This window comes from Ambystoma mexicanum, chromosome 10, assembly GCF_040938575.1.
Source record: "Ambystoma mexicanum isolate Mex_15411 chromosome 10, UKY_AmexF1_1, whole genome shotgun sequence".
Classification (NCBI taxonomy): domain Eukaryota; kingdom Metazoa; phylum Chordata; class Amphibia; order Caudata; family Ambystomatidae; genus Ambystoma; species Ambystoma mexicanum.
The window spans coordinates 534770540-534785501 of NC_090932.1; the positions used below are offsets into that span (position 1 = coordinate 534770540).

At 51.1% G+C, this 14962-nt stretch overlaps 1 protein-coding gene across 2 annotated transcripts in view; it reads right to left on the reverse strand.

Moving 5' to 3' along the window:
- HDLBP (high density lipoprotein binding protein) overlaps positions 1-14962 on the reverse strand; it is an 829415-nt gene that overhangs the window by 480907 nt on the left and 333546 nt on the right. For both annotated transcript variants that reach the window (XM_069618106.1, XM_069618107.1), the window contains exon 9: positions 12505-12612. In XM_069618106.1, the coding sequence (XP_069474207.1) occupies positions 12505-12612 (108 nt within the window). The remainder of the gene's footprint in view (positions 1-12504; positions 12613-14962) is intronic.

Genomic DNA, 14962 nt, shown 5'->3' on the forward strand with positions numbered 1-14962 from the left:
AAGTTCACAAAAAGCTGAGAAGTCTTCCAGAAACTCTTCGTGCAGGCCACAAAAACTTCAGCGCACAAGCCACATCCAGCGAGTGCAAAGTCCTTTCAGCCGGCGACAAAGCCATTCGAAAAAACACAGGTAACACCAAGATTTTGATAAGGAACAAGTTACTTACCTGTAACTGTTGTTCTCCAGCATGGGTCTGGCATGGATTCACATGCTCATGAATATTCCCCGTCAGGCTGGGAATCCGCGGTAAAGAAAAAACCAGTATCAGTTTCGTTTCTGATCTGTCTTTCGTAGTAGTAACCAATCACTGATCTCTGCGTCATACTGACCACAGCCAATGACTGCCCTCTACCTAAGCCCCGCCTCTGGCAGCCATCTTCAGATTTGGTAGCACGTGAAGTGGCAGTATGACCAAGTGAAGAGCCGCAGAGGGGTAGGCGGGAGGGTTCGCATGTGAATCCATGCCAGACCCATGCTGGAGAACAACCGTTACAGATAAGTAACTTGTTCCTTCTCCAGCATGGGGTCTGGCATGGATTCACATGCTCATGAATAAAGAATACATAGCAGTACACACATGCACAACCGCGGGAGGTGGCAAAGGCTCAACATTAAGCATCACATCAAACTCAACATTAAGCAAACCTTACCTCCTCACCAGGCTCACCTTAGGCGAACAGGTTGCGCAGCACTGCTTGGCCGACCCTGGACTCCTCCCTGGAATCCCGATCGACGCAGTAGAATTTCGTGAAGGTGTGCGTCGACCTCCACGTAGCAGCCCTGCAGATGTCCAGCAAGGGCATACCAGATAGGAACGCCGTGGTAGCTGCGATCGCTCTGGTGGAATGGGCTCTCGGACGGCCAGGCAGGGGTCGGTTTGCCAACCGATGACAGTACATGATACAGCCGGAGAGCCATCTGGAAATGGAAGCCTTCGAGAGAGCCTTCCCCTGATTGACAGGTCCAAAGTTCACAAAGAGTTGTGACGTCTTCCAAAAACCCTTCGTGCGGTCCACGTAGAACTTGAGCGCTCTAGCCACATCCAGCGAGTGCAAAGTCCTTTCAGCCGGCGACTAAGGCGACGGTAAAAAAACAGGCAACACCAAGGATTCGTTGAGGTGGCAGTCCGACGGCACCTTGGGCATGAAGGAGGGGTGCGTCCGGAGCACTACCCTCGTGTCGTGAAAATTCAAGTACGGGGCCTTGCAGGAAAGGGCCTGGATCTCTCCCACCCCTTGTGCGGAGCCACAGCTCCCTGTCGTAGCGGGCTACGATAGCCAAGGCGTTGGCCGCCTTAATCGTCGTTGCTGCAGACGAGATGACCCTGCGTCCCATCGTATCCAATTTCTTTCCCTCGCCGTCCGGCGGGGAAGTCGACGTAGAGGCCGCACCCACCCCCCCCCCGCTTTCTTCCTGGCCGCCGCGGAGACGACGGAGTCCGGGGTCGGCTGTGCCCGGAGGCACATGGGGCCGCGTCCGGGACCCAGTACTTCTTCTCGTACCGATCCCTTCTAGCCGGCGTCGTGGATGGGTTCTTGAGGAGGGCGAGGCCCTCATCCCAAATATCGTCCAGTAGAAGCACAGAGAGGACCGTCTTCCTCTTGGCCTCGCGCCGTTGATAAAGGAAACCTTCCTTCTTCTTCTCTTCCGGGCAGAGCTGGAAGAGCTCGGATGCCCTGGCGATCATGGAGTGAAACGATCCAATCTCGTCGGGCGGGGAAGCCCGGGTGGGAGGTGACGACGGCAGATCCTCGTCGTAAACCTCGTCGTCCGTACCCGTCGCGGCCGTGTCAGTCCCCGTATCATCCCCACGAGTTGTGGACGGGGAGGAGGGCTGAACAGGGCGCAATGGCTGAAAAGGAGGTGGAGGATGAATCCTTCTTCTCTTAGGGGGAGGGCTCCAGAAAGGGCCTGGCTCCGGGTCCCCCGTCGGGAGCGGTTCCTCCGCTGGTGGTAACGGCAGTCTCGTCCTCATCTCCGAACATAAGGACTGTACAGCCAACAAAATGGCCGCCGAGTTGTCTTGCGGCGCTGGTTGAGGGAGTCTGACGGGCGGTCAGGGGCCCCGTCGGCACTCTCGACATTATCGTCGTCTCCTACGTCGGGATCCCTCCCGACGGGCTGGTCTTCTTCCACGCCAACGCCGTGGCTTAAGACTTCGATCAGCTCTTCCTCAGAGGTTGAGGCCGAATCCACGACGACCTCCTGCCCTCCCCTTTTTCTTCTCCGTCGGAGGTTTCACGGGGGTCCTGTCGATGGGCATAAAAGAGGACTCCCTCCACGGTGGCAGGGAGACTCTGAGCCCCGAGGTCGCCACCATTGGTGTAGCCGCCACAGGCTGAGCCAGGGCCGCCGCGACTGTCTCGATAGAGGCCTTGGCCGGATGGATTAAGGCTTTCACCACCTTAGGTGCGCTCACCGCCTTCTCCTTGGGGGGGGGAAGGACACTGCCTCGCTCTCCCTCTGATGGGGCCTTCGAGCTCGACCGGGGCCTCTCCAGGAGCTTCGCCGGGTGCTCGGCCTTCCTCTTACCCGAACCAGAGCGTTGGCTCGTGGTTGATGGTGCTGGGGAGGATGCGCCCTGCCTGGCGCCCGTAGAGCCCGACCGTTCGGCGCTCCCGGTGCCAGCGGACTCGCGGTGCTTGGCCTTGTGTTGGACCCCCGTTGCCGGGGCGTCCTCAAAGGTCTTAGAAGACCGCTCGGATTTCTTCTTCTTCTTCTTCTTCTTCTCGCCTGACGGGCTCTTCACTTCCAGCCAGTTGGTGAGACGTTGATGGCGGTCCTTCATTGTCCGCTCCGACATATTGCCGCAAAACGCACAGTCCTTCTCCACGTGCGTCTTGTCCTCATGTAGGCAGTAAAGACAAAAGGAGTGTTCGTCCTCCTTAAAGACATTCTGAAGCTGGCATCCAGGGCAGACCCTGAACAGCTTTCTGGGCGTCGAGCTTCCCTTCTCCTGGGCCATGTCCGAGATGGGCCTGAGAAACTTCTGGAGTCCTCCAAAAGCGTGGCTCGACGAAATCTGAGGGGCGTAGACGAATCCGACACGGGTCCCCGTTGATCGGATGAAGCAACGGTGGAGCTTGAGGCTCTTTTTGACCGAAAAATCGAAGTTTTTGAGAAAAAACGTGAAAAAATAGCACTAACGCTCGAGAGCAATAGCACGAGGATCCCAACACTTGAACGTGCGGTAAAAATCTGAAGATGGCTGCCAGAGGCGGGGCTTAGGTAGAGGGCAGTCATTGGCTGTGGTCAGTATGACGCAGAGATCAGTGATTGGTTACTACTACGAAAGACAGATCAGAAACGAAACTGATACTGTTTTTTTCTTTACCGAGGATTCCCAACCTGACGACGGGGAATATTCATGAGCATGTGAATCCATGCCAGACCCCATGCTGGAGAAGATGAAATACCGACAGAACCTTGGGCATGAAGGAGGGGTGCGTCCGGAGCACCACCTTAGTCTAGTAGAAAGTCAAATGGGTCTGCTTGCAGGACAGGGCCTGGATCTCACCTACTCTCCTGGCAGAGGTGATGGCAACAAGGAAAGCGGCCTTCCAAGACAGAACATTTTGCAGAGCTTGATGCATCAGCTCGAATGGGTGCCCCCCCCCCCTTCAAGAGCCTAGTCAGCACCACGTTGAGTTCCTTCACCGGCAGTTACAAACGGAACTGTCCGTTGATGAACTCCTTCACTAGATGGTGTGACCAAAGAGAAGACGTCCCGGAGACATTGTGTAGCGGGAGATAGCCGCCAGATGCATCTAGATGGAGGCATGCGCCAGCCCAGTAGGGAAGGACTTGAGGGGCCGTGACCCTCAGGATTAATCCTCTGCGACCAGCACCAAGTCGCAAAACTCTTCCATTTGTGTCCATAACACTTCAGAGTTGATGTTGCGCTGGCCTTGGCGAGGACTTCCCTGCAGTACACAGGCAGCTTGTATGTATGTAAGACCTGAGGTATCGAGGCACTGAAAGTGAGAGGGCTGAAGATGAAGACTAGAACAGATGCGTTTTTAAAGCCTTACGGAAAAGAAGGAACTCATGGAGTGTGCGAAGACCAACAGGCAAAGTGTTCCAGAGTGTAGGGGCGAGAACTGAAAAAGATCTCACACCGGCTCTGGTGCGAGAGAATCTGGGGACATGTAACAAAAGTTTATTTGAAGAGCGCAGTGGTCGGTTAGGAATATAGTGGAGAATCCGCGAACGCAGGAATTCAGCCCCAACATTGTGAATGGCCCGAATGACCATACAGAGAACCTTAAACTTAATTTGGCTTCTAATGGGCAGACAATGTAGTACAAGTAAAAGTCCACAAGAGTAACCACCGAACTCTAATGCTGCAGGAGCCAGGCATTCAGGTTCAGCGATAATGGGTCGTGGTGCAGGATTGCGTCTCCTTCCCTGGCGAGCAGAAACGCGACCACTGGTAGTTTGACTGGAGGGTAAACTGACATGCTGAGAAGGTCCGGGTACCAGATTTGCCTCAGCCACATTGGAGCAACCTGGATCATCCTGCACCGGCTGAGTTGACCGATGACTCGTAGTAGTGGCAATGACGGGAACGCATACAGGAACAGGCCTTCCCACAGGAAAGAGAATGCGTCCCCCATGGCCCCCGGCTGAGGGAACCTGCTGGCGAACCTCCGTCACTTGGTGTTCGTCGCCGTCGCAAACAGATCGATCTGGGGACTGCCCCACTTGAGGAAGAGGTTGTCCACTTGATCCTGCCGAAGCTCCCACTCGTGGCAAGAGCGCAGCTCCCTGCTGAGGGAGTCGGTAACAGTGTTTGACTCCCGCCAAATGAAAAGGAATAAGAAACATCCCCTGGGCGACAGCCCAGTGTCACATTTCCTGCCCCTCTCAAGAGAGCCGGGATCTGGTGCCCCCCTGCTTCCGGATGTAAAACATTCTGATGGTATTGTCCGTGAAGACCCTCATCACTTTGCCATTGAGGGACGGAAGATATGATTTGAGGGCCCAAAACGCTGTCTGTAGTTCCAGGACATTGTGTAGTGTCTTCTCCTGCGGCAGCCACAGGCCTCTGGCATAGAGACATCCGGTGTGGGCTCCCAAGCCCTCCAGGGACGAGTCCGTCGTGACGGTCTCCTGGTACGGGGGCTCTGGAAGTCTTTGTCCCCGGAGATGTTGGAGCACACAGCCCACCACCTTATCGCTCAACGGAACTCCTTGTAGAGCACAATCCTGTCTTTAAAGCTTCCGGACACCTGGATCCAATGGGCATCTAGGAATTACTGGAACGGTCACATCTGCAACATGCAGAGCCGGATCAGTTAGATACACGACTACTTGATGGTCCTCACCTTGGCAATCTCCAGTGCTAACAGCTGTTGTACCTCACCCAAAATGGCCCCTATCCTCTCCTCTGAGGGAGCTGCCAGGCAGGATACTGTGTTGAGCTTGGATCCGAGGAACAGCGCGTCCTGCAATGGAGACAAGCAGGACTTTGTATAGTTCTCTGAGAACCTCAGATCTGTCAGCAGCCGCACAGTCCTCTCTGTGATTGATAGCGATGTCTCTCGATGTCATGATCACTGCTTCCAAGGAGTCAGGAACAGCCCAACATCCTTGGAAGCAGGCCCCTAACCGTTATCTTAGGCACCAGCCGGTCCCCACTGGGACCTTTTGGACCTTGTCCTGGCGCCGGTGGCACCAGGCTCATCAAAGTCATCGGTCCCGGCACTGGAAGCGCCGGGCTCATATTATGTATGAAGATGCTTGGGTGGACTTACCTGCAGCAGACCATGCTGCTTACTTACCAGCCACTTAGAAGTCCTCTGTGAACAGGAACTACTTTCTTACCTGGGTGTGGCAAGCTCCACTCCCTGGATACAGCACTGGAACTGGAACTCTTTTCTTACCTAGGCGGGGCCGTGGAGGAAGACGCCTCATCACTCAAAGGCTATTTAAACCACACCCGATAGATGAAACGTGCTTCGCGTTATTCTGCATCTGCAGCAGAACGCTCACCGAGTCTGTTCCAGCCTTTCTTCTTTCGATCCTGAACCTGCAAGAATTATACTTACCATTCCTGTATCCAGTCAACAACAGCACCTGCAAAGACAAGAAACAACAGGTTAGCAAGACAACCTTTACACGCAGTGCTTACTCACCTGATCCATCGGCTGCGGCCATTTCTTCACGCTGCACCTCCGCCTGTGAAGACAAAAGCATTGCTATTACTTACCGGCACTCCGCGAATTCCGGATTTGTTCCTGCTGCATCGCCGCCTGTGAAGACAAAAGAAGAGACATTAGACAGGTATTTACTCACGCCCATCGCGCTCGTCACAATAGAACGCCTGCAAATACTCCGGCATCTCTTCAGCACGAACTAAGCAGCAAGGGGAAAAAGACAGTTTGAGCGCTTGCATTTACTTACTCATTTCCAGGCGCTTCACTCCATCTTCCGAGTCCTGCAAGACAAAAAGGGAAAAGCATTATACAGAGTCCTGTTCAATATTAACGTGCCACGCACCTAAAGACTATAAAGACTAAAAAGGTGTCCGGAAACTCACCGCTCGTGCAGTTAACGACGGTAACTATCCTCTGAGTTCAAGAGGCCTATGTTTCACCAGTAAAGGAACTGGCAACGGCACCCTGCACCAGACGCAGATGGAGAGTCCAGCATTCACCTATCTAAGGTGAGCACGTTGACCTGGGGGCTCTACGGAGAAGCTAGGAAGAGAGGGAGAGAGAGAGGGAGAGGGACATTCAACAACCCAGACCCTTAACCCCCATATTCTTTCACCTGCAGAAACCTCGCCCTTCGAGTTCGACACACAGTGAGAAGAGGTTCGACCCCAGAAGCCAATCGAGTCCTGCACATCACTTTGAGTTGCAGACACCTTCCTGCCAAGACCAGCGCCTCCGTGGGAATCAGGTGAGCGTTACACTCGAACTGGCCCGGATTAGCCAGTCATCGAGGTATGGGCACACGTGAATTCCATGTAGTCGCACATGGGCTGCCACCGGAGCCAGGCACCTTGTAAAGACTCTGGGCACCGACTTCAGTCCAAAGGCGAGTCTTGAATTGGTGGTACTTCCCTTTCACGACGAAGTGCAGGAACTTGCAATGTGTGAATGGGGACGTGGAAGTACAGATCCAACAATGACAGAAAGCCCCCCCCCCCCTCCAGCTGGCAGAGCACATGCTGCAATGTGACCATCCTGAATTTCTGGGACTTGATGTACTTGTTGAGTCGTCATATCGAGACTGGGCCTCCAGCCCCCGGTCTGCTTTTTTACTAGAAAGTATCTTGAGTAAACTTCAAAGCCCAGGTGTCGCTTCGGAACTAGCTTTATTGCTTTTTTTTAATTTTTTTTTTTTAAAAAAACATGGCCGAAACCTCCAGCAGCAACTGAGGGATGTGTTGTTCCTGCCAGGCCACCTGTGGTATATCCGGACACTTTCTGAAACTCCAAAGTGTGTCCATGGGCGAGAGCATTCAGCACCCATCGATCGGGGGAGAGGTTTTCTCACATGCTGACTAAGTTCGCCAGCCAGCCTCCCACCAGGGTGCAGGTTTAGGCCCCCGCACCCCTGAACATCTTAGCCAGTTAAATCCTGCTTGGAGGCCGCTGTGTCGTCCTGGGAGCCTGGACGACAACAGCAGCCACCTCCGAAGGCCTTGGAACAACCCCTGTAGGCTTCCTGGGTCATGAAACGGGAAGGTTGGCGGTAAGAGGACGATCGTACGCTGAAATTCTTCTTAGACCTGACCGACTTTCCTCCTGAGGAACGGAAGAAAGGATGGTGCTGTTGCAGCATGCGCAGGGCCGTCTCCACGTTGGCCTTCATGGCCTGAAGAGATTAATGGATAGCCTTTCTGAAGAGATTCTCAGTCGAACGGCATGTCCAAGACCCTTGCCTGGCCCTCGTGCCTAAAGCTGGCGGCCTTCAACCAGACACGACAGACGCAAACCCTGTTGCCCATCTGGCGGAACCCTGTGTCCGCAATGTCTAGGGCCATGGTAATTACGTGGTCCGACACCACCTCTCCTTCCTGAAGGATCTCCATCACCTCAACCCGCTTGTCCTCTGGCAGGAAATCCGGGATCAGAGCCAGCACCTCTTTGTTAGGGAAAATTCTCAGAAATGTGCCAATTCCCCTTTTACCTCAGAGACCCCCAGCTCTTTTTGCTGGACTTTAGGACCTTTTCATCTCATGTAATTTTAATGTGATTTATTCTCTTTTTCTTTTGACTTTGGAGTGTGACAAACTCCATAGGCATCATCTTTGCATTGTGCCACACAGCACATTCAGTGCAGTGGCACAGGGAAGTCTTAGATTTCCCAAAATTTTAAATACCTTCTCTTGGTAAAACTACTGTGAAATTGACTTTACTTAAATTTTTTTAACTTTCTAGACCCAGCACACACTATATTACCACAGGGTATTACCCTTCCTACGATTAATGGCTGGTGGCAGTGGTTTACTTTTTACTACCATTGTGTGTTTTTACCGTGGGCTACGTTCGCAGCAACGGTAAGGCACCAATGGTTGCCCATTTTGTCAAAATGGCCCCGGTCTTCTTTTTTTACCCATTTCTTGTCGGTAAGGTCCGTCTTAAGATTTACTCTTCGCACCAAACCAGGTCTGGTCCCTTTATTCGTTTTGTCTTTGGTGGGATTCACGAGTGAAGCCCGCCGCTGGCTCCAGTATGTCTGGCAGAGACATGAAGTGTTGGAGGTGCCCGAAACTCCCTGTGCTTAATCTTGGTTACAGGAATGCACCCAAAGTTGATTGGCCGGCTGGCTGTCTGGCAATGACAGCCACCCTGCTGTATGATGGACAGCTAGGCTGGAATGAATGGGAGAAACCTGCATAAAAAAGGCAAGACTTTTTGGCTTGGAAGGCAGAGTCGACCACTGGCCAAAGGAATCCAAAGAAGAACTTGGAAGAGACGCCTGCTGCAACTCCTGGACCGTTGGTTTGCCCGGTGAAGCCCTGCTGCTGTGCTGAAGCTCCGAATTCACCTCGACTAGAGAAGCCCTGCACGAACAACTTCTCCCTTTAAGTTGGTGGGACCAATCAACTCCACAGTAAGCCCGTCTGGACATCCTCTCGAAGCTGGTTGCATTTCCACTGATGCTGCTGGAACCGAAGAGCCAGGGAGAGGAACACCAGATTGTGTGTGTTGCTTTAAAGACAGATCCTCCTGACTTCCCTGTTGCAGGACTGACCAAGCCTGAGCCACAACAGAGTGCTGGACCCCAGAAGCAAGCAAAGTCTGAAGTGATATCCGAGAACCGCGGTGTTGCTATTTGCTGTCGGACACGAGGAGCTGAATTGAATGAATTGAAGTTTGCCCATTACTGCGCTGACCTTCCCATTGCAGAGTAGGAGTCCCTAGATGTCCTCCCTCTTGTCCCCATGACTGAGACTCAGGAACAACAGGATCTTCACAGCTGTACAGGAGCATAAGCCAGCTGGAACCTTTTCTTCTAACCAGAGGTATGGTAAAGTCTAAGAAAACTTAACTCTTGTTGTGTAGCCTTACTTGCTCTCAGTTGAGACCGTCTTGGTTACCTTGCAGAGTTGCTAGAGCTTTGCCCCTCATAAGCCTCCCAGCTTGTGGCCCTTCAAGTGTTCTATTTTCTACAAACATTTCTAAAAACCTTGTGCTAGACTTTTTACCTACCTGCAAAAAAGATCTTCAGCTCCCTTTGACATTGTGCAATTAACATTAGCTGTCCTGGCTTCCTGAGAGACTACTTTACCTCTGACTTTGTGCTTTGACCTTTCCCCAGGAAAGGCCAATTTACTCTGCATTGGAAGGTTTCAAAAAATGTGTTAACCTTAGTTTTACTCCCCTATTTCTATCTTTTTCACCAAACTCAGTATTGCTCTAAATATCCCAGTGATAAATCAATGTCCACAGTGTCCTAACTTTTCAAGTCACCAGAGGGTGTATGAAGGGTCTGTGTGCCACCCCCAATGGGTATCATCTGATTTCGAGAAACAGAGTGTGTTTTGAAGTATATTAAAGTGTTGCATGTTTTTTCTCCCTTTCTAAAGAAGGCTTATATAACAGACTGTGAAATAAATAATTGTTTTAGCAAGAAACCTCGAGTATAAGTGTTTATTTGGATAACTGTACTGTGAAACTGTAGCAACATTACTGCTCACATTGACCCCTCTTGAGACAAGCCTGGCTGCTCGACCACACTACCAATCTGTGTAGTTCAGACTTATTGCCAGGAGGTCAAGGTTATTGTAGTGCACGCAAAGGGTACTGCGTACTTCTTGCCACACTTTTCCTCTCGCCATCCAGGGAAACAGAGGCTGAAGATGGGTTGGACGACTTCTTCCTCGCAGCAGCCGAGACCACCGAGTCCAGTGACGGCTGGGACCGCAAACACTTGGGTGCAGACACCAGGACCTGGTATTTCTTTTCAAGCCGGTCCCTTTTTGCCAGAGCCGAGGCAGGGTTCTTCTGCAGTGCCAGCCCATCGTCCCAGACGTCATCCAGGAGGGGCACGGCTAAGATGGTCTTCCTCTTCACCAGCACTCCTTCCTTTCCTTCGGTGTGAGCTGAAAGAAATCCACTTCGTCCAGGGGAGAAGCCATTGGCGATGGAGAGAGGACGCTGGCGGTATCAGTCATTGTTGTGTCTGTCCCTGTATCCCTGGGTTGGGGGTGGGGAAGTGGGGGGGAAATATTGGTGGTTTGAGCGGAGACGTAGGGTGCCTCTTCTTCAGCGGTGGCGGTCCCAGTTTGAACAGGCATCCTCTTCTGAATCTCAGACACCAGCAGAAGGGCGAGAGAATATCATGAAACAATTCTCTGGGAGGTGCCTGGGGAGTAGGATCACTGGACCCAGCGCCTATGTCATCCTGCCAGTCGTCCTGCCAGTCGCTGCTGCCTCTGGCAGGTACCTCAGATGTTTGTCATCTCCAACGTCCGCTGGGATGGTGTGGACGGACCCCTCGTCCTCCATGTTGGATGAAGAAATGTCCATGCCCTGGAGTTCTTCCACTCCCCCCCCCTTCATTAGGTCCTGAGCTGTCGACTTCAGGCTCAGAGATTGCATCCTCTTTTCCAGGGTCTTGTCCACTGGCTTCGCTGAAGCATCCGGTCTGGGAGGAAGAGCCACCCTGGCCACCGCAGGGGTACCCTGGACCGGGTCAGCCCCCTTCGCCTTCGAAAGGGCGGCCGCCACCAGCTCAATAGATGCAGACGACTAAGCCTGTATCACCTGGGCCTTCACGGGCAACCTTTTCCTGTTGCTTAGCATTCTCCGGTTTCTCCAGTAGCTTCCCCGGGGTAGCAGACTTTCTCTTCGACGAAGAGCTACAGCAATGGAGGCCACTGGAGATAATCAACGCGCCCTGGCCGACGCGGGACCCGCTTGCGCAGTACCAAGCGGAAACGGACTTGCGGTGCTTGGCCTCATATTGGACCCCCACGGATTGGGCACCCTCAAAGGACTCAAAGGACTTAGAAGCCCATCCCTCGGACTGGCCGGTCCTCGCTGAGGCATGCCCCCGCTTGCCACACAGGTAGAGGCCTTGGCGTTGAGCTACGCCGCCAACCTACTGTGAGGATCCTGGACTGTGCACTTGGAGAACTCAAGGCAGATGATTTCACAATCCGCTTCCCTGTGGTCCAGATGGACAGAGGCACTGGGAGTGTTCGTCCTCCACAAACCAGCTCCTCAATCCGCAGCTGGAGCAGAGCTTGAAGAGGGAGCCTCCCCCCTCATCCTCCAACATAGTCCAGCATGCAGTGTTGGCTCGATGGCCTTCTGGAATCTTCGATGAAACTCTCGACGATTCTTGCCCTCGAGGGGCACTGAAAGACGGCGAAAAACAGATCCCTGCTTGCCGGTCAAAGGAACGAGAGCACACGGCTCTATTTGACAAAAATAGAAACTTTATTATCAAAAAAGCACGAAAACGTAGAATAGCTCAGAGCAAAACACAAGAACTTCCAACACTTCAACGTGCAGGAAACATCTGAAGATGGCTGCCAGAGGAGGGGCTTAGGGAGAGGGCAGTCAATGGCTGTGGCAGTATGGCCCAGAGCTCAGTGATTGGTTTATAGGAGAAATAGTTTGTAAGTAAAAGTGAAACATTTTTCTTTCACCAAGGATTCCCAGCCTGACGAAAGGGAATATTCATGAGCATGTAAATCCATGAGACCCCATGCTGGAGAACAAACGCAAAACTTTGCGGGTCCATAGAATATGGAGGGAAAGTTTTCTAAAGAGAAATCTTTCCTAAAAGCTACCACAGCAATATGCGAGTGTCCCACATTAAACTGTTGCAAAGGATCGCACACATTTGTTTTTCAGCAGCTCCAGTGAGGCTCATCTAGTACCGGACCTACACCCACAAGAGAAGCTGAATAGACACTTTATATCAAAAGTGTAGGTGGTTGACAGAATGAGAATTGAAAGACAGGGCAGAAAAGTGGCTGAATCCCTGCTGAGCCCTAAAGCACTGCAAGTGACAAAAAAAGGGAACCACACATACCTTTGGTATCTGCTGAGTAATCTTGGCCAAGTTCTGCCCTTTCTTGCCAATGATGAAACGATGAAGCCATGAAGGGGCAGAAACAGAGGAGACAATGAAACTGTTGGCCTGAAACAAAAAAAGTGAGCATATTTAGGCAATACATTAGTAATATTTCCCTCTCCAGAGCTACAGGTCAAATTACAAGCTTCTCTCCATATCAGAAAACGCATTGAGAGAACAGCACAATCAGCGATTTGATCGATTAGGAATCAGAACCAATCAAAAGAAAACTGTTAATCTCAAACACCAGTGAACACTTCTGAGTAGTCTAACAAAAATGCCACCATTTTCCACACTGCATACACGAGAAAGTTCATACAAGAGAAAATGTACTTCAATAACCAAATAATCACAAAGACAAAACCATTCTTTAAAGGCCACAATACACATTTTCCAAACATGTTTCATCACTTTCTCATTCACTCTGTAACAGTGTTAGGACCGTTTTTCTAAAGTACACCCCAAGGGACTTTATTAAAGTATACCTTGGGCAACACAGAACTCCAACTCTTAGTATCAGGTTGGAACACCTTGTATGTTGGCAACAATGGCAGAGTAGCTAGCCTTATCTTAGGAGTATCTTAGGAGGGAGAGAGTGCTGTAGGAAGGTACAAAGAACTTGTAGCATAGATATCGTCCAAAGAAACACTTATACACTGATGTATTGTAAAAATAATGGTTTATTTTATATATACACAGGCAAAGAGAATTCTTCAAAGGGGTAGGCACTATTATTAATCCAACACAATATGAAAACCAACAATACTTATGGTAAGTGAACCAAAGGATAAAAACACATTTAGAATGGCAGTATGCAATTCCAGGTACGCATACCTTATTGGTAGTCAACTGTTACACTTATTCGGTTTCAAGCAATAATACAGTTAGACCAACAATGTTACTTTCTAGACTAGTGGAACACAATTCAAAGGCTAGTCAATAACTTTGAAATACTTCAGAATGGCAGTAAGCAATTCACAGGTTAAGTAATAACTAGGCAACACTTGCAACATATTCTATTTCATGAACATTCAGTTACAGCACTTACACATAGCAAGCAAGTACTTTGCAACACTGGCTATATTTTCTTCACATAGGTCTTCTCTTTAGCAGTCCTTACCTAATCTAGGGCACGAGTGTTCTCAGAGGCAGAAAGGGGATCCTGGCTGTCCAGGGGCCCAACAGTAGGCATGTCAGGATAAGGCATATATGCAGGAAGTCAGTTCAAGAGGATCTTTCATCAAACAAGCAACAGACTTGAGTTAGTAGAAGTGTTCAGGGACTTCGTAGAAGTCTACCTAGATGCCTTCCAGCGATAGGCCTGGGCGAATGGTATGGGTGAAATCCCAACTACATGAATCGCCACCCTAGCCACACAGGAGCAACCCAAAGACTTAAGCTAAGTATTACCTCAAGCCATGCAATAATACCTCAGCAGCGAAGAGGTTGCAGACTGACACCTTCAAGATGCAGCAGCACAGGAAGGCCCGGTATCTGGACTCTGTGTCATGGTAACTAAATAAAGGACACTGGATGGGAAATTGCAGCAGCGGTCTAGTCGAGAGGAAGGGCTCCCAGCAGAGGATTCGTCATTGCTTCTCGCGGCTCTAGATTTGACACCCTATTCAAGATAACAGATGCAGAATAGTTGTCAGATTGATGTGCCTCGCTATCTCGGTGCAGCACTCTGGTGGGGACTTCAAGGAGTGGAATTTTGCTTGTGGAGGTCCAACAGGGGTCCACAGAAGTTTCAGTGAGATTCGATCACAGGAAGACGTTGCACAGCATTCAGCTGCGAGGTCCCAGGCGCTTAGCGGTTTACAGCCCAGGAAGCTCATAGTTCGTCGTGCGATGGCTCGAAATGCAGGTCTTAAGACTTTTGGATCCCACAAGCCTCAGGGTCAGAGTCATCTTAGGGATTACTGTCGCATGGAAGACTGGCTCAGCACAGGCAGAGTATACACAGCAGGCATCTCCAGTCACTGTAACCTGCTACAGCCGTCTTTCCGTCTTCCTCATCGGATTCATCCCCAGTGGTCGACTTGCCTTCAGCTTCCAGATCCAGGCCATTTATCCAGGAACCCAGCCAATCGGCACACATGCTACATTCAAACTTTGGGGTGGCTGTCCTTGCGAGACAGCCAGCATCCCAATTTGAAATGGTTTCAGGTAGGTGAAGAGAGATAAATGAACATGTCCATCATTGCGCAAGTCATCCCCCCTATTTTGCCGGTACAGACAATTACTGTACCTCGCTCATAGCATCTACCCCCACCCCCCAACCACCATTGTATCACCAACGTGAGAGCAGTTATTCCATGAGGCAACTTTACAGACCCTTCACGGATGACATCACTGAAGCAATAAATCTGCAGGCAATGGAACCCCTGGATGAGCTGTGATCACAAAATAAACA